The sequence below is a fragment of the Sarcophilus harrisii genome, chromosome 4, assembly GCF_902635505.1.
Source record: "Sarcophilus harrisii chromosome 4, mSarHar1.11, whole genome shotgun sequence".
NCBI lineage: Eukaryota > Metazoa > Chordata > Mammalia > Dasyuromorphia > Dasyuridae > Sarcophilus > Sarcophilus harrisii.
Window position 1 is genome coordinate 331,824,092 of NC_045429.1, and position 20,535 is coordinate 331,844,626.

At 45.8% G+C, this 20,535-nt stretch overlaps 2 protein-coding genes and 1 long non-coding RNA gene across 3 annotated transcripts; 2 read left to right on the top strand and 1 right to left on the bottom strand.

Annotated features, from left to right (window-relative positions):
• Positions 1-988: 988 nt before the first annotated feature.
• Positions 989-19,620, bottom strand: LOC116423300. Its single transcript, XR_004233852.1, has 3 exons — positions 19,267-19,620; positions 3,591-3,791; positions 989-1,496 (listed from the first exon to the last, which is right to left on the bottom strand). It is a non-coding gene; the product is annotated as an uncharacterized LOC116423300 (long non-coding RNA).
• HOXB6 (homeobox B6) lies at positions 10,475-14,411 on the top strand. Its single transcript, XM_003768358.3, has 2 exons — positions 10,475-11,216; positions 12,350-14,411. The coding sequence occupies exons 1-2, from the start codon at positions 10,805-10,807 to the stop codon at positions 12,607-12,609; spliced, it is 672 nt and encodes a 223-aa protein (XP_003768406.1). The 5' UTR covers positions 10,475-10,804; the 3' UTR covers positions 12,610-14,411.
• HOXB5 (homeobox B5) lies at positions 14,503-18,493 on the top strand. Its single transcript, XM_003768334.2, has 2 exons — positions 14,503-16,441; positions 17,178-18,493. The coding sequence occupies exons 1-2, from the start codon at positions 15,886-15,888 to the stop codon at positions 17,423-17,425; spliced, it is 804 nt and encodes a 267-aa protein (XP_003768382.1). The 5' UTR covers positions 14,503-15,885; the 3' UTR covers positions 17,426-18,493.
• Positions 19,621-20,535: the final 915 nt, after the last annotated feature.

Genomic DNA, 20,535 nt, shown 5'->3' on the forward strand with positions numbered 1-20,535 from the left:
TGTTTTGTACATTAGGAGAGTAATATCTACCTACCTGTTATGTAGCTTTTCGGAATATACCGTTTCTTTTCTATTGTGGGTCTATTGTAAGGTCTTTGTAAAACTTCCTGTTTGTATTTACCCTTTAACGGTATCTTTGTGGACTTTGGGTCTGGCGTAATACGTGGTTCTTACCCTTCCTCCCCAAAATCCCAGTCTTGCCCTTCCCGAAACTGTGCCCATTCCTTTCAGAGTAGAGGACTCTGAAAAAGCTGTTTAGAGACTCTGTGTATATAATACTTAGCAAACGGGAAGAAAAGCAATTTCTCTTACCTGTTTCTCTTATCCCATTTTCCCGCGGGCCCCCCCCCCCTTCCCCCATTCCGTACTTGTTCGTGGCAGTGCCGTGATCGTCTGTAAATTCTACGTGTTTGGAAGGGATTAAAAATATAATAAAAAATAAAACAAAACGAAATAAAATAAAATAAAAACAAGGGGCCATTTTTCTGCGACTCTTTACAAATATGCATAGGCTGCAAAATGGCTGGACCGTTCAGCCTTCTCAGCCTCCACCTCTCCTGAAGCTGGCTTGGTATTTATATTTTAAAAAATACCTTTCTCTTTGAATCTGAGGCCTAAGAAGCAACTATTTGTCTTTACAAGGAATTCCTCCTACATTTTCCCTTTTTCTTTTACTAAATGCTAACCCTCCCGCTCTCCCTTCCAGACATTCGATATTTTATCTCAGTTGCTATTTGCTTTTTTTCTGACTTTAAACAAAGTCTGAGGATGGTGATGATAATAGTAATAAAATAATAAATTGCAACAATAGCAATACACAAAAAAGAAAGGACAAACTAAATTCTAGGCCTCGGAAAGCATTAAAGGAAAGAAGGGAGAGACTGAAAAGTGCGGCAGTAAGAGAATAAAAATATGTTGGGTTTTTTCTCCCCAAGTCACTTTTGAGAGGATGATTCAGGGAAGGAAACTTGGTTGGTTTTGTGTGGAGATGAGTTTATTGCAGACCGAAAGTCCTTATTTTATTAGCACCAAATCCTGTTCCACATCAAAGTAAGGAAAACCAATGAAGGCAATTAGACGGGGAAATCAAGTACCTCAAACCAGCTTTCTTTTATTAACCGCCTTCCTGAGCAAGCTCTGTTTCAGCCTTAATTTCTTTTATTTGATTTCATTATGTTTCCATTGGCAAGGGTGTGTGTGTGTGTGTGTGGAGGAGGGTGTGGGGGGGGGGGCGGAGGAGGAATGGGTAGAAACAAGAAAAAAAGAAAGAAGAAAATAAAAGGAGGAATGAGAGTAAGGAAAGAGGAAGCAAATACTAAGTGGGAATTAGTAGACTTGGGTTTTTAGGAGGAGGTCAGTTAGAGCCTGGATTCCTTAGACCAAGGAGACAACCGCAATGCGTCAGTCAGGGAGGGCCTCCGTGCTCCTAGTGGCTCCCCATTTCCTCAGCTCTGTTTCTGATGGTCCCCAACGCGGTTGTATTCTCTTAAATCTATCTGAAAAAAGAGAAGAGAAATAAGGTCTTTGTTTTCCTCCTGGTCTAAATCCTGAAAAAAATCCCTGAGTATTGGGGAGGCCTTCCACATGAAGATATTTAGAGATATACATATAATATATACACATATATGTTTATTCTTAATAAGAAATGTAATTATTCTCAAGCAGAGGTCTCCAGCAGTGCTCTACGTGTCGGGCATCTATGCGAATTGTAAGGTGTGTTAATAAGTTGTATAGATTTTTAAATATCAGCTTCACAAAAGCACCAAAAGAAGAGAAAGGAAAAGCAGGGAAGAATAGAAGAAAGAATATTTGAATGCACTTGTTTTAAATCATCCTTTTTAAAATTGCCTTTTCTTTTAAAGGAATCTTCCATTTTATCTCTTAAATCTCCCAAATCTCACTTGCAGGCCTGAATTTCTTCCCGAAATCTTGTCTTTTCACTGCTGCCTGAATGCCATCCTGCCTAGTCTATGTCCCACCTCCTAAAGGGAATTTCAGGGGTTCATATGAAATAATTTTGGGGTATCAGGCCTAAGCCGCTATATATCTCTATACCGATCCCTGGTATTCCTTTTCCTGCAGGGGAGAATTTGGGTTAAAATTGAGAGAACAGGGTCTTTGGGGTACTCACTCTGTCATCTGTTTTCATCCTGTTGGCTAGCATTCCATAACCAGAATTTGGGGTGAGGACAAGAGAAAGGGGGATTTAGAATACTGTGCGGTGGCCCTTTGAAGCTTTCACTATCCTCCAGAATTGTAAACTCGAACAATGTACACAAATGGGTGTGTGCACATATATGTATATACACACACATATATGAGAAAGAATTGGGTGTGTATTGTAGTGTATTTTATTTTGTTTTTAATTTGGTAATGGGGGTGGATCCATAGGGAACATGAACAGGCAGAAGAGACTTCCTTTCACATCTCGCCCCCCTGGTGTTCCCTTACTCTAAATCCCTTCCCCCAAATCCTCGCCCCTTTTTTTATTGGGGGTGACCCAAAAAAGAAGAAGGAGAAAAGAAGATGGCGACGGAGAAAAGGACTGCTGTTGGAGCAGCCATGAAGAAATGCAATAAATTCCTTGTTGTTTTATGAAAATTTACAACTTTGTGATAGAAGTTTATGAGTGGTTGAATCCAGCGATTGGCCAGCGCCGGTCATGTGGACGGGCAATCGCGAACATGAACTTTTATCATTTCCCTGGTGGTTATAATGCAGTATTCTTTTGGACACCACACCTTGGGTCGGAGCAGTGTCGTCCTTTAGGGCTCTCGTCTCTTTATATATATTTTTTTACTTCGAATATCAGCTCAATGGGCTAAAGGAGAGAGAAAAAGGGGGAGAGAGAGAGAGAGAGAGAGAGAGAGAGAGAGAAAAGGGGGAGAGAGGGAGAGAAGGGGGGTGATTATTACACAAAAGACAGAGAACCAAAATAATTTAAATTTCTCAGCTAATTTGCTTGCTGATTTGGGATTTTTAGTAGCCATGGAGGGGAAATGGAAAATCTGCCCGGACCGCAGCCTGATACCATTTTTCAAAGCGAGAACTTACTCCATTTTCTATGCAAATGACAGAAACGCAAGGAGCTCTCTCCCAAGTCACAGAGAGGGAAGCGACGGCTCTCAGGTTGGGACAATATTATCTAGAAGCTGAACGATAAACTGAACGCTTCTCCCCCCCTCCCCACACCCCTTTTATCCCAGGGAAAAAAAAAATATGCGGTCGTCAAAGGTAAGGGAATGCTCTACGTTTTGATTTTCTACCTTTCGTTTCTAATGATTTTTTTTTCTTTGAACTTGTTGATGTGCCCAACCCCATCCCCTCACCTCCACTCCTCTTTACGAAGGTGGATCTGAACCCCCATGCTCAGGGTAAATGGAGCACACAATTTCCGGGGATTTTTTTTTTTTTCAGAGAGAGGGAATGGTCGATTCTAGATTGGAAGGCGGATATCAAAGAAGGAAGGAGCAAAAATAAAGATAGTGAAAGGAAGAAGAGGGGGAATTTTTTTTTAATCGTCGAAAAAAATAATATGGGGAAAGAATATAAAGAGGGTTAAGTGGGAGATTTGCGCTGCCAGTTCTTACCTCAATAGCTTGTGAGGGTTCAAATCCCCCTTCACCCCCTCCTCAATTGTACTAGTAGAGTTTTCTTTTCTGAAGCTGGGTTTTCAAAGCGTCCAGGTGGACTTGGCACGGGAAACAGGCTGGATTGGGGAAGATCCCTGGAGGCCCTGATTCGGAAAAGGGCGGCAGGAGCTGGAACCCTCTCTAAGGGTGGGGAACTTGCTGAAGAGAGACAGAAACAAGGGGGAAATAAACAGTTCACATTAATAGCTTCATTATTTCCTTTCTGGGAAGATTCTGACATTAAAGGTGATGGGGGAAGGGCAGTAAGGAGGTACCTGAACTGAAAGAAAATCGAACACAGTATTCCAAAGGTTTTGACTATCTCCAGTTATTCTGTGATCTATGCCGTGTACTTTATTGCTTATATGATGCTTGTCTTATTTATTATATGGTATTTTGTTGATATTTGTTGCGGGTGTGTGTGTATATGTATGTGGAAAATATTGATTTTTAGTCTTCTAAGCCATTAAGTTCTAAAATTTTCATGCGCTTGAACGTTATGTTTGGTTGTTTTTTAAAAACTGTTTCTATAGCTAAAGTAGCTAGAGACATAAATGCTCGGTTTGCCAAAGTGAAGTCTGTTAACCTCTGAGGCAGGAAATCAGGGTGGATTCCGACTTTTCCGTCTGTCTCTCAGTTTTAGGCAGGAATACTGTCTTTGTAGCTTTTGATTTCGATTTTTCGAAATACGTCTTTCGTCATGGAATAGGGAGATCAGATTAAGTGAAGGGGGTTCTGAAAATAGCTCTGGGGTCGAGGGAGGTGTGACTCGAGGCTTGAGGCATTAAAAAAAATGGCATCTGGGGGCTCTTAGTACGGAAGCTAGAGAGAACCGTGCCATGTGACGTGTGAGTCTGGAGGCCAGGATGAATTGGAAGTTAGTGTGGTCTTTGGGTGTGCGGTATGCACTCCCTCCTCCCAACCTCATCACCTCATTCCTCAAGACTAGACACAGGGTATTTCCCTGGCTACCTTGAGTTTCTTGTTCAATTGGGGAGAAAGAAAATGAGAAAAGACGAGAATATTTGTGTCCCGATCGCACTTCAGGGAACCCCCAAAAAGAGAGCTGCGGGTAGCCACTTGTGGCAGCAGAGATATTAAAGAGTGGGATTGGTCAGCCTGAGGTGCGCCTCTATGCTGCTCTGGTGGCCCAGGTCGACTGAATGTTTGTCCGATAAGCAGGGTAAGTGGTTGGCACAGGAACTCTCGGCTTATAAGCACAGTATTTGTTGTATATTTTAAAGAAGGAAAAAAAAAAAAAAAAAACAGCGCAACGGAAGGTCTTTTTCTCTGGAAGCCCTGGTGGGTTATAAATCGCTCTTTTAACAGTTCGCTTTGGCCCAAATTATGCAGTTTGCTGCCATCTACTGTCCAGAAAGAGACAGTTTCCCGCTATTTAAGATAGTTTGCCTTCCCTAAATTCCGTTGAAACTATTGGACTCAAGTGGAAGCTGCTACGGGTGTTGAGATTTCCGCTTCTTCCCTTTTCTGTTTATTTTCTTCACAAAACAAACTAAGTCTCTCTCTCTCTCTTTCTCTCTCTCTCTCTCTCTCCTTCCTTTCCTCCCTCCCCCCTCTCTTTCCGTCACATTCTTTCCCCCTCTTCATTTATTTACGATGCCCCCATCTATTTATTTCCTAATGCAAAGGGATCTCTTCCTTCCTTCTGGCCTTTACCTCAGTACAATCCAAATTACGACTGTCTATGAAATTCATTTCCTTGACACGGGTTAATTAGGGGAATAATGTTAGATTGAGGAGGGGATGAGAGAGTGCTAGAGAGTATGTGTTTGTGTGTATATGTGTGTGTGTGTGTGTGTGTGTGAGAGAGAGAGACAGAGAGAGAGAGAGAGAGAGAAAGACAGAGAGAGAGAGAGAAAAAGAGAGAGACAGAGAGAGACACACAGAGAGAGACAGAGAGAGAGAGAGAGAGAAAGACAGAGAGACAGAGGAGTTTGAAAATTAAGGACAGAAGAACTGGAATGTTACTGGATGGAAGTTAGTATTGGTGCAGGTTGAGAGGAGAGGGGTAATCAGAGGTTGACTGATATTCAGTTGCTGAAGGTTTATTTAATTTTCGTGCTGGCCAAGTGGGCCAAAACCAGGAAGAAGGGAGCTCCTCTGAAGGTTACTGGCCCAGGGCAGTTACAGTTGGTTGTCAAAAGATAGACTGGGTTTTTTTTTTTTTTCCCCTTGGTTGGTTCTTGGGGGGGGGGGGCGGGCGGGCAGAATAACACATAGTTTCCTGGCAATTGTTGGTGTTTAAAATGGTGCATCGCTGTCTACAGCCTCCACTCATCCCTCATATCCCTCTAGAAGTCGAAATGAATGCAAATTGTGTTTAAGAAAAATGCATTTGGTATATGTGTGTATAGTTGCTTGTATGAGGGGAGAAATTTATAATAAATAACTTGCTCATCCCCTCCCTCCCATAGAAACTTGTTCCCCTTAACTGAGAAGTATTTTTGCCAAAGGCATTATTAGGGTGAGGGGAAGCAATGTTTATATGAGCACTTTTGGATTTTTGCTCCAATCTCTTGAGTTACTGATTAGCTCAGGCCTTTCACAACTGCCACAGAGCAAGCTTTGCCTGCTTCCTTTCAAGGTGCAATCTGCCCCTTAGTACTTGGCCAGGGCCTTAGCTCTGGGGGATGAGGGGTGGGTGGTAGCTGTGATAAATTCTTTTCCCCCAAACTTCAAGGGTTAGAGAATATCAGTAATACTTCAGAATAAAGTAATTTAGGATCTCAATTATCTTAACCAAGAGGAGCCAAAATAACAGAGAAGAAGAGGAAGAAATTGTAGGAATTTTCCATGTATGAACTGTTGGAAGGGGTACCCTTGTTGTTCTTCGGTTGTCCAGGGCTCTCTAACTAGAGCCTCTGCTCTTTCAAGAGCCTTGTTCATATGAGTAGTCTTTATGGCCTCAATAAGTCCCCTGATTTAAGGACACCGCTGTGTTCTCACTTGAGGGGGCTGAGGGACTTTAGCAGACTTAAAAGCCCCATTCCTTTTCTTCTGGAAAGGAAAATTCAGATTATACTTCCAGGATTAGTCTGGGATGAAGGTGAGAATGAGAGTGAGAGTGAAGAAGAGGATGAGATTGAAGGTCAGGAGGTGAAGAAGGCCTCATAGCTGTGACTTTGGGGTTTGGAACAATCTGGAAGAGGGGAGAAAAAAGAGAGAAAGGGATGAGCATCACATAAGAACCCCCAGGAAAATAAGACTCTTACTACCAATTTCCATAATGCAAATTAGGCCATTTTCCATTTTGGGCAATCTTATGGAAAACTCTTATCTGATATTTTTCTGTGCTATTCTGTTTTCTCATTCCAAAAATTTACATATTCTATTGTAATCTAGAGTTACCCTTGAGTTTAAAAGTAGTATTGGGGGATGGGATGGGTGACTAAAAATCTAATTAAAGTCCCTCAAGAAAGGTTAGATATCCTGGAGAAATCTAGTGACTCAAGAGGAGGTGACTGGCAGTCTTTTCAATTTCAATATATACTTTCCTCCTTTTCTAAAGGGCAAGAAATTTATACCAAAGAAGCCCAATCAGGAGAAACTAACAGGAGACACAAATGCTTGATCATAGTATACTAGATTCAAAATTAACCCTGAACATTTCTAGATAGCACAATTAGGTAAATGATAATATTATAAGATTATAAAATAGATTAGATATTAGATAGATATTATAAGATAGACTAGAGGTTTTAAATCTTTTTCTGCCAATTCTTTGGCAGTTTGGGGAAGCCTATGGACTCCTTCGCATAATAATGGTTTTAAATAATTGTAGGAAATGCGAAATTAGAGATTAATAATAATGATGGATTTTCCCTGACCAAAGTTCATAGACCCCCTGAAATCTACTTATGTTCCCTTAAAAGGTCAACGGACTCCAATAAGATACCCTCCTCCTCCCCCCCCCCCCCCCCCCCCCCCCCCCCCCCCAGGTGCATGTATGCAGCCTGTGTGTATACTTTAGATTTTGACACACACATTTATTGTTTTGTACACGTTTGTAGACTGAGCTACAGACTCGTAGAGATACTCTCAACAGGCGCAAATGTATGTTCTTGTCTATTTACTTATGCATTCGAATCTACAGACAGATCGACACAGCTACAAACAGATCCACTAAGATTTGGCTCCAGAGCCTATTGCGGCTCAGACCAAGCACTCCCGGCCTGGTCTTTATCCCAAACAAATGGATCAGACGAATAAACGCCCATAAATACCTCTCGGCTTAGATAAGAGCAATGAGCCGCAATTTTCTTTCATGGCCGGCTCCAGGCGCCCCTGGACCCCGGCAGTTGCGGCTGACAGCCCGACAGGCAACTGGCGAGAGTCGTGGGGAAACTTAAAGATTATTGCTGTTGTTAATGTTAGAATTTTCCCGGCTCTTCCTCCCTCTTCCTCCAGTCCTCACAACTCCCAGAAAACAAGCCATTACCTCCCAACAAGCTGCGGAGACCGAACCTCAATGCTTTCGAACGATAATAAATTAAGAGAGAAAAGGCTAGAGAGAGGGCTGCAGTCGGTGGAACTGTCCTCAATCCCAGGTGGTCTTTGCAAGGAGAGGGGAAGAAGAACATACAGCATCTTCTTCTGACTCTCCAGAAACTCAAATAGTTCTCATCACTCTCAAGTAGAAAAATCAGTTTAGGTTAGTTTCTCACTTTATCTAAATTATCAGGAACTTACTGTCCAGTACTGATGGGGCTGTCAGATCGATAACTATCTTCTAAGTCCCTCCCCCCTCCACCTTTCGACAAATCTTGTTTTGTTTTTTCCCTTAAAATTTCTAACTCTTATAAAAATGATAAACTGGAGCTGGGGACCAAAAAACTAGAGAGCGTGGTGGTGGTGGTGGGGAATCGGGTTTAGAAGCCTGGAAGTTCTCTAGTTCTTTGATATCTCTGCTGCCGCTTTTCTTCTGATTAACTTTTCCACCTATTCTACACCTTCCCTCCACCTCCCACACACTAAATCAGCCCTGTGGTCCATGGTTTTCTCCGGTGTCCTCTGCCACCCCATTCCTTGCCTAAACGTTTGCTTTTACTTGGGTGAAGGTCCGGTTTCCACACAAAGCGAGACCGTGACGAGAGGCGAACTAGAGGCTAGGCAGTTAAGCAAAGATAAGCTGAGTTCACTCTCTGCTATCTAGGCTTCTTTTCCCGGATTGTCTAGGGTGGCCCGTACGCCCGAAGAGCTGTTGTCTGTGACAAGAGTGACATTCTTCGGGTAACCACAATGTTTTAAAATTTATTAATTTCTGTAATATATGTCCAGATTTACAAATTCTCAGCTTCTCTGAAGAGAAGGAGAGGAGATAGGGATGGGACACAATATTCAATGTCTAGAGGTAGGGGAGCAAGCTTTTGGGGTTTCATACCCTAAAGGGCATGGAGGAGAATTTGAGAGAGGCAGATAGACCCAAAAGGGATTTGAAATTGCTGGGGATAGATAACTTGGGGTGGCTAGGGAGGGGAAATTCAAAAGTTTATTTTCTCGCTTAGTCCTCATAAGATTAGTCCAAATTGCGGACCCTACCTCTCCTCCTTCACCATAAACAATCAAAACGCCAGAGGACAGATTTTCTAAAATTTATACCAGTCCTCCGAGAAAACTGGAGGCGGAGGAGGAGGAGGAGGAGGAGGTTTGGTTGCAGCAATTCCCTGTCCCCTAGGAGCACGGAAGAATTTGAGGAGACAAGACCAAGTGGCGGGAAATTGTGAGCATTTTATTGACCTTTTAAAAAAAATTCTAATGCCCTGAGCTTTTTCAAAGCACTTTTTTGGGGGGTAAGAATTTATGGGCCAAATATATAACTTTCTTGAGAGGTAGGAAGGAACGACGAAGGACAGAATCTGGAACAGAAAGATAAAATCCAGGAAAGGGTTCCCTGCTTGCCTTCTAATTCCAGACTATGGAAAGGGGAAAATCGAACACTACTACTTCCAGTCCCCCTACCTTTGCTAAAAAGGACAGTGAAACATATCTCTGTGAGACTCCCACCACTTTAGGGTGATGGGAGACTGCGACTCAGAGGGCATAGTAAAAACTCGAAAAGGTACAGTTCAGGACGGGGTACCCTTTGGTGTTTTACATTCCCCTACCCCCACCGAGCGCATCTTCTTCACCCTTTCGTCTCTCCCTTCCCACCCCCAGCATCTGGGCTCCAACTGGCTGTCTCCACTCCCCCAGCCCCCCAACACACAAAGAGTTGGGGAGAAGCAGGAATTCGAGACCAGAGCTAGGTTGAGAGCTGGCGATCAGATAAACAGGAAAGACGATTTTTGAAACCAGGGCCGTGGTTTTCCCCCCCTCCTCTTTCTTTTCCTGAGAGCGAAGCTAATTAGACAGCTGAGAACTCCGCTCTCTCCTATCTCCATTAAAAAAAAAAAAAAAGAAGAAGAAGAAAGAGAAAAAAGAATAAAACCTTTTCTCTTCAGTCCATCTCAACGGGGTACTCAAACCTTTCCTCCCCACATATTCCCCTTGGGGGGACGTGGGTCAGGAGGACCTCAGGGATTAACTTTTCTTAGAACAATTAACTTTTCCCCATCTCGCCTGGTGGAGAGGAAGGGGAGGAACAGGAGCAAGAATATATTTATTTCATCATTCTGAAATGGGGGGGTAGTCTCTGTTCCAAGCCCCCCTTCCTTATACCTCCTCCCCACCCCCCACCTCTTAGCGGCAACAGACGTCTCTTTCGCAGCTCCTACGTAGGTGGGGAAGGGTGCGTTCTGTTTCTGTTGTTGAGTGAGAGCAAAAGGGAGAGTGACAGAGAGAGAGGAAGAGAGAGAGAGAGAGAGAGAGAGAGAGAGAGAGAGAGAGAGAGAGAGAGAGAGAGAGGAGAAGGAGGAGGAAGAGGAGGAGGAGAAGGAGAAGAAGAAGAAAAAAGAGGTTGATAGGTTTGTGCGCCGGGGTCCCTCGTGCGAGCCCTGCTCCTCATGGGTGCTATTTGGCAATTCCTGCTTCTGCTATTGGTCAGTGTTTGATCATATGGTTGTATTTCCTTCTGTCCCTCACTGGCACCTCGCCATCCCCCTTCAGCTAAAACCCAATCTCGGATATACTACTAATAGCTAAGGCGCTCGGACTATAAAACACAACAAATCATAAAAGCCCGCTCAGCAGCACCAGCCGCGCCTCCCCTCCCAATGAGTTCCTATTTTGTGAACTCCACCTTCCCGGTTACTCTGTCCAACGGACAGGAGTCGTTCCTGGGTCAGCTACCGCTGTACTCCTCGGGCTATGCGGATCCTTTAAGACACTACCCCGCAGCATATGGAACCGGGGCGGTCCAGGACAAGGGCTTTGCCTCTTCTTCCTACTACCCACCGGCGAGCGGAGGCTACGCTCGGACTACGACTTGCGACTACGGGCCAGCCGGCTTCTATAGGGAGAAAGAGTCGGCTTGCGCCCTCTCCAACGGCGAAGAGCCTGCCCCTTTCCACCCCGAGCCGAGGAAGTCCGACTGCGCCCAAGACAAAAATGTTTTCGGAGAGAGTGAGGAGCAGAAGTGTTCCACGCCTGTCTATCCCTGGATGCAGCGGATGAATTCATGCAACAGTGAGTGAGGCTTTTCAATACTTTTCTCCCTCCCTCTGACCCTTTAGCCTGATTAGGCCTGTCGAGTCCTGTCCCTCCCCACAGGAACAGGAAACAACCCGGGGCTCTTATCAAGGATTCACCACTACCCCCTCCCTCTTGGGCCAGGGGATTACCACTGAAAGGTGTGTTTTGAGGGGGAGGGGTTCCAGGTAGACAGTGAAGATGGGTCTCTCTCTCCCTCTTCTCATAGTTGGAGTTCTAAAGTTTGTACTCTCTCCCTTCCTAGGCAGCTAGAGAGACAGTGGGTCAGGGTCGGGGGGAGTCGCAGAGTAGAGAAGGGAAGATTACCATTGAGGAGGAAAGGGGAAAGGGTCCCTGCTACCTGCCTTTCTCATCTTCACCTTTGTCACTACCCTCTTCTCTTACTTCCACATAAGCCGGCCCCAATAGAAATGGAATGAGCGGGAGGGAGGCAATCAGTGAAAACTGAAGAAGAGAAGCTTGAGGCTAGGGGATCTGTGCTCCATAGAGTGTAGCAGTAATTCTAGAGAGCAAAGGTAGAGGAGGTGTATCAGAAAGTCTGTCTCCTCATCATCAAGGGATAAGGAGAGACACAAGAGAGATCTGTATCAGATCAGATTATTTGTTGTCTTTAAGTCTCAAATTGATGTCCATTAGCAGGACACGAAAGTGTTGGACCATTAATGCAGAGTATCACGGATCGATTCACGTCATTGTGGATTAAATAGTCAAATCTATCACCAGTTGGGAGGGGGAGAGGCTAGCCATCTGGAAGTGAAATGGAAGAGGTGGAGGGATGGAAGAGGTGCAAACACCTGGCTAGCGCGTATCTAATTCTCCCCGTCCCTCCTCAGCAGCCTTGTAACCTTAGATAGGATCCCCCCACGGCCACCAAAGTGACAAACTTCCTAAAGTGAGGGGAGGAAGAAGAAACGGAGAGCAAACCAATGAGTCTAGAAGGTTAGAGGGTAGGTGGAGAGGGAGATGACCTGAGGAAGGAGGAGGAAACATGTCAGGGCCAGCGGAGAAGGCAACTCCACTTCTCTGAAGTCAGGGTCCCCAGAGAGGACTGGGGGGAAGAGAATGGAGAGAGGGTGCCCGTGTCCTAATTTTGTTTTTCCACGTAACAGGTTCTTCTTTTGGTCCCAGCGGGCGACGAGGTCGTCAGACGTACACCCGCTACCAGACCCTGGAGCTAGAGAAGGAGTTCCACTATAATCGTTACCTAACCCGGAGGAGACGCATCGAGATCGCCCACGCCCTTTGCCTGACGGAGAGACAGATCAAAATCTGGTTCCAGAACCGTCGAATGAAGTGGAAAAAGGAGAATAAGATGCTCAATTCTTCCCAGCTCAGCCCAGAGGCAGAGGAAGAAAAGCCCACAGAGTGATCTCCAGGAAGGACTGGGACGGAGGGAGGGAGGGAGGGAAGGAAAGTGAAGAGGAATGGCAGGGGAGGTGGCTGAAGTGGGGGAAACGAAAATAAGCATCATGTTATCAGATGCCTTCGTGGGAGGGAGCAGGAAGGGGGTGGTTGAGAGATTCTTAAGCACCTCAGAGAGAAGCCGGACTAATTCCATTCCCTGTGGAACTCCCGCCCTGAAGATTCTCCCGTCAGCTGCTAGCCACTAGAGCCACAGATAGGCCCCCCCCCCCATTCCACAGCTTCCTCTCCATCTTTTACATCTCTAACCCTCCCACGAAAGCTACCTGGGGTTCCTAGTTTGTGTATTCGGCTGAGGACCGAAAGGAACTAGCTCATATTGTGTTTCCCGGAAGCAAAGCAAATCGCTGTTTTCCGTGTCTTGTCTTCATTTTGTACAGTGTCTCATGCACGGTTGAATTAGAGATTTGGTTTCCTTTTTGAGAGGGGAGGTCTTTGGGGGGGGCCTCCCCCTGTTCCCCAGACCTGTCGTCTCTTCCCTTCCCCCCTTAATCCACTGGAAGGAGCACAGACTACCTAGGAGGAAGAAGAGGAGCAGCCGCAGAAGAAAAACAAAGTTCTATTTTATTAATTTTTCTATGTGTTGTGTTTGTAGTTTTGTCTTAGCTCTCCGACGTGAAATACTGCGATCATAATAATAATAATATTATTAATATTAATGATAATAATAAAAATGTGAAAACTCGGCCGGTCTTTGATCCCCACCCCACCCTTCCCACTTCTTTCTTTCCGGGGAAAAATAGCCCTCAAACCGTTTGAAGACAGTCTCAGTGGGCCGCCGACTGGTTGCAAATAAACCCCGATGTAACGCCCAGATTCTCCTGCGGGGTCACTCATTTGGCTTGTATCAGGCCGGTAATCTGGGCAAGACAGAATTCGGAAATTACAGTTGAAACAGATATATTCAGTTCCATTCCCTGAACCTCCTTTCAATGACCCGTTTCTTCTAGTCACATTTCACATCAGCTCCAAGATAATCCCGGACTCGGGGTGGAATTCACAACCTGAAGTCCCGCTATCTCCTTTCTTTTTTGCTCCCCTATTTTATCTCCATCCGGACAATTGAGTTAAGGAACCCTCCCATTTACATTACAAATCCGAGGAGCAAGGGGGATGATTCCCCCAAGACTTCGAGGAAGGCTCGCCAATGCTGGAGCTACATCTTTATAACATCTGTTCTCTTTCGCTTTCTCAAACCTCGGGGCCTCTGTCAATGACTGTCCAACCTCACTCCCTACATTCGCCCTCCTCGTCTTCTCTCTTCTTACTTACTTTTTTGTTACGAACCCAGGGGCAGATTCAGAACCCTGAAATCTGGGCGGAGAGGATCAGGGCCCTCGTAATAAAAACAGCTTCGTGAGTTGAGTTGTTCTTTTTCCACCCACTCTCCTCCTTCTTCCCCAGTCTGAGGACGCACAGAGAAGACATGGAAAGGCTGATTTCTTGCCTGCCTGGCCCTGAGGTTTGGTGTAGGGGCTTTGGTTTCTGCTTTTCTCCTGAGTTCCCGGTCAGAGCAGTCAATTTAGCTACGAACTGCAAACAGGAAGCTCGGGTGGCTGGGAGAGCTTCACTATGATTTTTCTACCCGTGTCTTAGAGAAGAGGGTGAACAGGGAAGGTGATAGGAAAGAGAGAAGAAAAAAATTGTCCTCTGATCCCTCATAAAACACTTAGTCATTTTCTTCCTGCCCCCAAATGGAAATGGTTCATTCCCTTTCTCCTTCTCTTCCTTTCTCCCTTCCTTCTTTCCTTCCTTCCTTCCTTCCTTCCTTCCTTCCTTCCTTCCTTCCTTCCTTCCTTCCTTCCTTCCTTCCTTCCTTCCTTCCTTCCTTCTCCTCCCCTCATTCTCTTCTCTCTCTCTTCTTCCCCCAGTCTTTCTTTCTTTCTTCCTTTCGCAATCTAGGCAGGAAGGAGTTGCCCCAGCTTTAGGGCATTTTTGTGATCGCTGGAGCTCTTTTCAGAGTCCCTAATTATTATAATTGTGTCACTTTCAATTTGGCATGTGATTACTATTTGCAGGCAAGCTCTGAAAATCCAAAACTGTCTGGAAATTCAACAAAGCATTGCAGGAGTCCACAAGCTCAATTCTGCCAAGCTCCTGGATTGTGGGTAGATAGGAAAGGAAAGATAGTCCTGGAACCATTTTTAGGCCTAAAAGTGGGGTTCAATCTTCAGCCCTTCTTTTCTCTTCCAATTTACCCTCTAGAGGTTCCACCAGCATTTATATTTTGAAATCGTTATTCTTCCATCCAAATTCATTCTCATTTACTTCTCTCACTATTCTCCAACCTCTCCCTGCCATCTTCTTCACAAATGACTCGACCTGCTTCTTTATTTAACCTTTTCCCTTCCCCTGGACAGGATTGGAGTTTCGGGTAAGAATAGAGGACAAGAGTCAAGTCCCAGGTTTTCCTGGGACGTAAAAGGGCTTGCTTGCTCTTCTGAAAATCCCTTCTATAGACTCCAGATCATTTTCCATGTCTACGCTAATACTTGAGATTTCGAACCAAGACCAAGTCTGTGTTTTCCCACTCTTGGAGTCTTATGGAAAATCGGTTGAAATAGTTATTTCACGCACATTTCCCCTTCCCCCACTGGGAAAAAAAAGCACGGGAGTTAGGGGACTAAGAGACAAGAATGAGTTAGCATTTTGAGCTTCATACATTTTAAAAGGGGGAGATAACATAAGATGGGGTAATGCCCTCCTGTAGGAAGGGTCAACTCAACACCACTCTCAAATGATTGTATTTCCCCATCTTTGCTCTTTTTCTCAGTCCCTTTTCCTCTTTCCTCAAGGGAGGAAGGCAGCCGCCATCGCTGCCGCTGACTGCACTTCCGACTATCGCCGGGAGGTGGCGCGCTATGCTAAGAGGCTGCCTCGAACCTTCTCCCTGTTTCTCTCTTCGGTTTTTTTTTTTTTTTTTTTTTTTTTGGGGGAAGGCTTGCATTGAATCGGCCCTAACGATTCTCAGATCGTCATTATTTGTAACCATAGAGCATGAATTACCTCTTGAGGTCATCAGCGAGAATTTACGACTGGTCAACAAAAGCACGTGATTCCCCAACGCCCCCCCATCCCCCCTTCTTACCCCCCCCATATTTGGCCGCATACATAGCAAAACGAAGTACAGTGCATTGCTATAATTCATTAATACATCATAAATCGTGAAGCACAGGGTTATAACGACCACGATCCACAAATCAAGCCCTCCAAAATAACCCAAATGAGCTCTTACTTTGTAAACTCGTTCTCGGGGCGCTATCCAAATGGCCCGGACTATCAGTTGCTAAATTATGGCAGTAGCAGCTCTTTGAACGGTTCTTACAGGGATTCTGCTACCATGCATACCAGCTCTTACGGCTACAATTACAATGGGATGGATCTCAGCATCAACCGCTCCTCAGCCTCCTCCAGCCACTTTGGGGCGGTGGGGGAGACCTCGCGTGCCTTCCCCTCGCCGGGCCAGGAGTCCCGGTTCAGGCAGGCTTCAAGCTGCTCCCTGTCCTCTCCTGAGTCCCTGCCCTGCTCCAACAGCGACAACCACGGAGGCAAGCCCTCCGCCTCGTCCCCCTCTGACCAGGCGACCTCTGCCAGTTCCAACACCAATTTTACAGAAATAGACGAGACCAGCGCGTCCTCGGAGCCCGAAGAAGCAAACCAGTTAAATAACAGCAATTTAAGCCGAGCCCAGACAGAACCCATCGCGACCTCCACAGCGACAACGGAGGGACAGACTCCACAAATCTTTCCCTGGATGAGGAAGCTGCACATTAGCCACGGTATATTTTCGCTTTTTTGTTTTTCCTTGAGGGGTGGGAAGAAAATCTTGTTTGTTGTCTGGCTCTTATGTTTGAGGGAAAATGAGATAATATTAATTTAATATATAGGTATATGTTTTAAATATATTTTAAAGGAGTAAGGATTCGAGGACATCCCTGTAGCCTGGGGGAGAGAATCAGACGAGGTTCTCCTGGGGAAGAGTGTATTTTAAAAAAAATTATTTTCATAGGTTGGGTTCCTCTTTTCTTCTGGCCATATTTTCTTGGTGTAGAGGAGTGGGGGTGATGCTGCCTATGAAATCATCTCATACCGTTCCCCCCCCCCAATATTAGGTGAATTGTTGCCCGGTGAGAAAGACGGAGTCAAGGGAGGGGGGAGGAAGGGATAAAATGGCACTATCAAGGCAAAAGTACGGCTGTCTCCTGTCTTCGGGGCCAGCTGAGGACGAAAACCCAGGCAAAAGGCGAGGCAGAGAGAGGGGAGTGAGGCAGTAGACAAAGCAAGCTTAATTCGCCTGCAGAAATGGATACTGGAGTGGGGGGAGCGGCGCTGAAAACAAGCCAGGATTTCGGCGTCTGGGGGGGGGGGAGGAAGAAGGAGTTTCGAGGTATTAGTGAGCTGGGGTGCAGGGCACACTAGGGCTAGTCTGTCTCACTCCCCCCCACCCCAAGATATCTCCTCCCCTAAACCGGAATAACCTTGTAGTCTCGCTGCCCTGTTGTCTGTCTGCTCCAGATATGACCGGCCCGGATGGGAAAAGGGCACGGACCGCTTACACTCGCTACCAGACCCTGGAGTTGGAGAAAGAGTTTCACTTCAATAGGTATCTCACCCGCCGGCGGAGGATAGAAATCGCCCACGCTCTCTGCCTCTCCGAGCGGCAGATTAAGATCTGGTTTCAGAACCGCCGGATGAAATGGAAGAAAGATAACAAACTGAAGAGCATGAGTTTGGCTACGGCCGGCAGCGCCTTCCAGCCCTAAATTCTGGAGGAGCCCAAACCCACAGCCAATACCCCCACCTCCTAATCCCTCCACACACAGTCAGTCTCCAGGCGCCGGCCTCTTCCTTTCTGTCGCTCTCTGTGGATTTAGAACCGATTCCTAACGCGGTAGAAGCGAACGCGCCACAGCGTTGCTATGGCTTGAGATTTTTCGTTCGGTTTTAGGTCCTCCCGTCCCTTCCTTATCTTTCCACAAGCTCCTTGGACTGGTTATTATTGTTATTATAATTAATAATTATTATTTCCCACCCACGCCCTCCTCTACCCTATCAGTGTTTCTGAATGTTCGTGTCCGTGATTGCTTCTCCCCCCCAAAAGGAAAGAAACTCGCATGTTTAAATGTGAATACCCCTCCCCCTTCTGTGTTCTAACTTATTTATAAAAGGAGGATGGATGCATTTGCGTTTATAACTTGAAATCTCTGTACTTGAACTGCAGTTGGGTCTAGGTGGGGGCCTGGGATGGGAGAGAGACGTTCAATGGGGATCAGAGGAAAATAATCTTAAATTAACTGCCAATTTAGGGGGGGAAAGATATATATATAGATATCTGTCTCTATATAGATAGATATCTATATATATATTTCTTGATTCTCTCCCTTCCTCCTCCCCTTTCCAGGCCTGGGTCTCACTCTCTGCCTAATCCTGGGTAGGACAGAGACAGAGGGATAGGCCTAGGATTGGTGAGAAGACGGATATTAAGGTGCAAGTCTTAGTCTCAGCAGAAAAAACCCGGGCCTACGACTTTGAGAGGAGACAAAAAAAAAAAAAAAAAAAAAAAAAAAAAATAAGGGAGGGGGAGAAGTCTGATCAAATGGAAAATCTAGGTGTATATTAGGCCAATCTTCAAGACCCCAGGGTGTGTAAATATTGGAAAATTTAGGTTCGGGTGCACCTCTCTCCAATCCTTCTGCCCCCAAAACCATTTGTAGTCAGGCGAGTGGATGTGTTCTGTGTGAAATCTGTCTTTGCCGGACCGTCTCAGTGATAAGCTTTTTGTATTTGTTTGTAGCTTTTCTTGAAGTCGAATAAATGTCTCTCCTACTCCACCTCCCTCATCCTTGTCTTTTCTTGTCTGGGCCTCTCTTTTTGGCTCCAGAAAAATAAAAACCAAAACCCACCAAAATGGTCCCCAAATACTCTTTCTCTGGTTTGGTGTGAGAAGGGTTTTTTCCCTTGTCCCTTTCCTCAACCCCAAACACTGTCCCCCACTTATTTATGCTCAGTACCAATCTCTTCCCTCTCTGATAGCTGAAAGACAGATTTATTCCCTGCTTGACTATTGAAAGGCACCCAAAAGACAAACCCAATCTACTAGCAAGAATGAGGGTCAGGAGTGTCCCTCTGGATTCTTTCACTAACTTATCTCCAAAAAGTCCTCTTTGAATATCCTCAGGAAACTCAATTTAGGCCTAAATCTTCTGACTTGAGGCCCTGCTCCTTTTTGGGGTTGACTTGGGAAAAGGGGTAACAAAATGTGGTCGAATATTAATCCCCAAATCCCATGATCATTTGCCATCCACCAAATGAAATTACATTAGGTTTAAATGGTGATCTCTTCGTTGTTCCCATCTCTCCTACCCTTACCTTAATTCTCTCTCTCTCTCTCTCTCTCTCTCTCTCTCTCTCTCTCTCTCTCTCTCTCCCTCCTCTCCCCACCAAGGTACCTTACATAGTACCCTCACTCCTGATGAGTAGGGGGTACCCCTCTTATCCCTCCCATACCCTGCCACAGCCTTGGCTGGCCCAGAGCCAGTGCTGTCTCAAGCTTCCAAACGACAGCCTCCTCCCGCCGCAAGTAAAGTCGAGTCAGATCACTTACCCAGCTCAATCTCTCCCTTCTTAGCCAAACTTCTTACAGGACTTGGGAGGAGGGGGGAGGGAGAGCTAGGGAGGCGACCGGTCGAGAGTCCAGGAGCGTCTGTTCGCCCCCCTTTTCCCTCCCCCCCTTTATTTTTTTTTCCTTTATCGTTAGCAAACTATCCCAAAAGTCGCTATGACATTTAGATGTCAAATGGATAGGGGTTTTATCTCGAAGTTAGATCGTAAAAATCGCCGAGAAGTCAGACAGATACCCCTCACTGGCTCGAGAAAGTCACGTGAGGTCCATAAAGTTAGTTTTATGGTTTTGGGGAGTTGACACCGCGCGGTATATTTCACATTCTCGAGAATGTAAGTGACACTTTAACTGCTCGCAGTGGCGGGGAAGGGGGCAGAGGTAGGTGAGCTCTCTCCCAGCTGAGAGGAGCTGAGGGCCCGGCCTCAGCAGCAGCGGCGGCGGCAGCAGAGGGAGGCCCGAGGCCCAACGTTCGCCAAAGTAAGTCCAGTTCCTTTCCCTCTCTCCCTGGTGTTTTAGGGCAACTGGGGCTTGGGGGTTGGATGAGAAGAGGGTGGGGGAAGGGTAGCTTTCACGGCTGTTGAGTGTTATTGCGGGGCAGTTTGGCCTTGTTCTGCCCCCACTCCTAACTGGTAGGCGAGCCAGAGGAGGGAGGGGGCCTCTGTGAAGATCCAAAATCTGGGGCGTTGTCAATTGTTTGTTTGGGGGAGTGTCTTTCGATCGCTTGGGGGGAGCTTTTCCCTCGCCACGTCAACTTTGAGAGTGAAATACTCGGCTAGCTTTTAAATAGGGACAGAAACAGCAAAGTTCCCGCAAACTTGGGGAGCAAGTTCGAATGAGATTGACGGTGGAAGACTCTAGGCTAGGGATTATCGCAAATTTATGTGCTAGAAATTTAGGGTCAGTCCTCTTCCTCAAAGTAAAGAAATTTGTGTAGTTCGTCGGCCTAGAGCATGGGAAGAGGAAAGTTATTTCCCCCATGCTTAACCTAGATGAATGACCTGGGAGAAAATGCTCTATTTTAGAGTTCCGCAGCAACTTGGCCCTGGGCGCTATTAGAGGTTAGTTTCGTGTGGTTCAACTTTCGGCCTTAAGAGTTCTATTGCTTCAACCTATATACTCCTGCCCAAATCTACTTCTGTTCCTTCAGGGTCACTCCCAGTGACTTTTCAGGCTTGGAAGCACAGACTTTCTGATTCTGAACGAACCCCTCTGGTCCTCGGGCCCAGTGGGGCTGGGGAAGCGGGAAACGCA

Coding starts and splice junctions, on each gene's coding strand:
- HOXB6 (XM_003768358.3), top strand. CDS start 10,805: ATGAGTTCCTATTTTGTGAACTCCACCTTCCCGGTTACTCTGTCCAAC. Junction 11,217..12,349: donor GCGGATGAATTCATGCAACA/GTGAGTGAGGCT, acceptor TCCACGTAACAG/GTTCTTCTTTTGGTCCCAGC.
- HOXB5 (XM_003768334.2), top strand. CDS start 15,886: ATGAGCTCTTACTTTGTAAACTCGTTCTCGGGGCGCTATCCAAATGGC. Junction 16,442..17,177: donor GAAGCTGCACATTAGCCACG/GTATATTTTCGC, acceptor TGTCTGCTCCAG/ATATGACCGGCCCGGATGGG.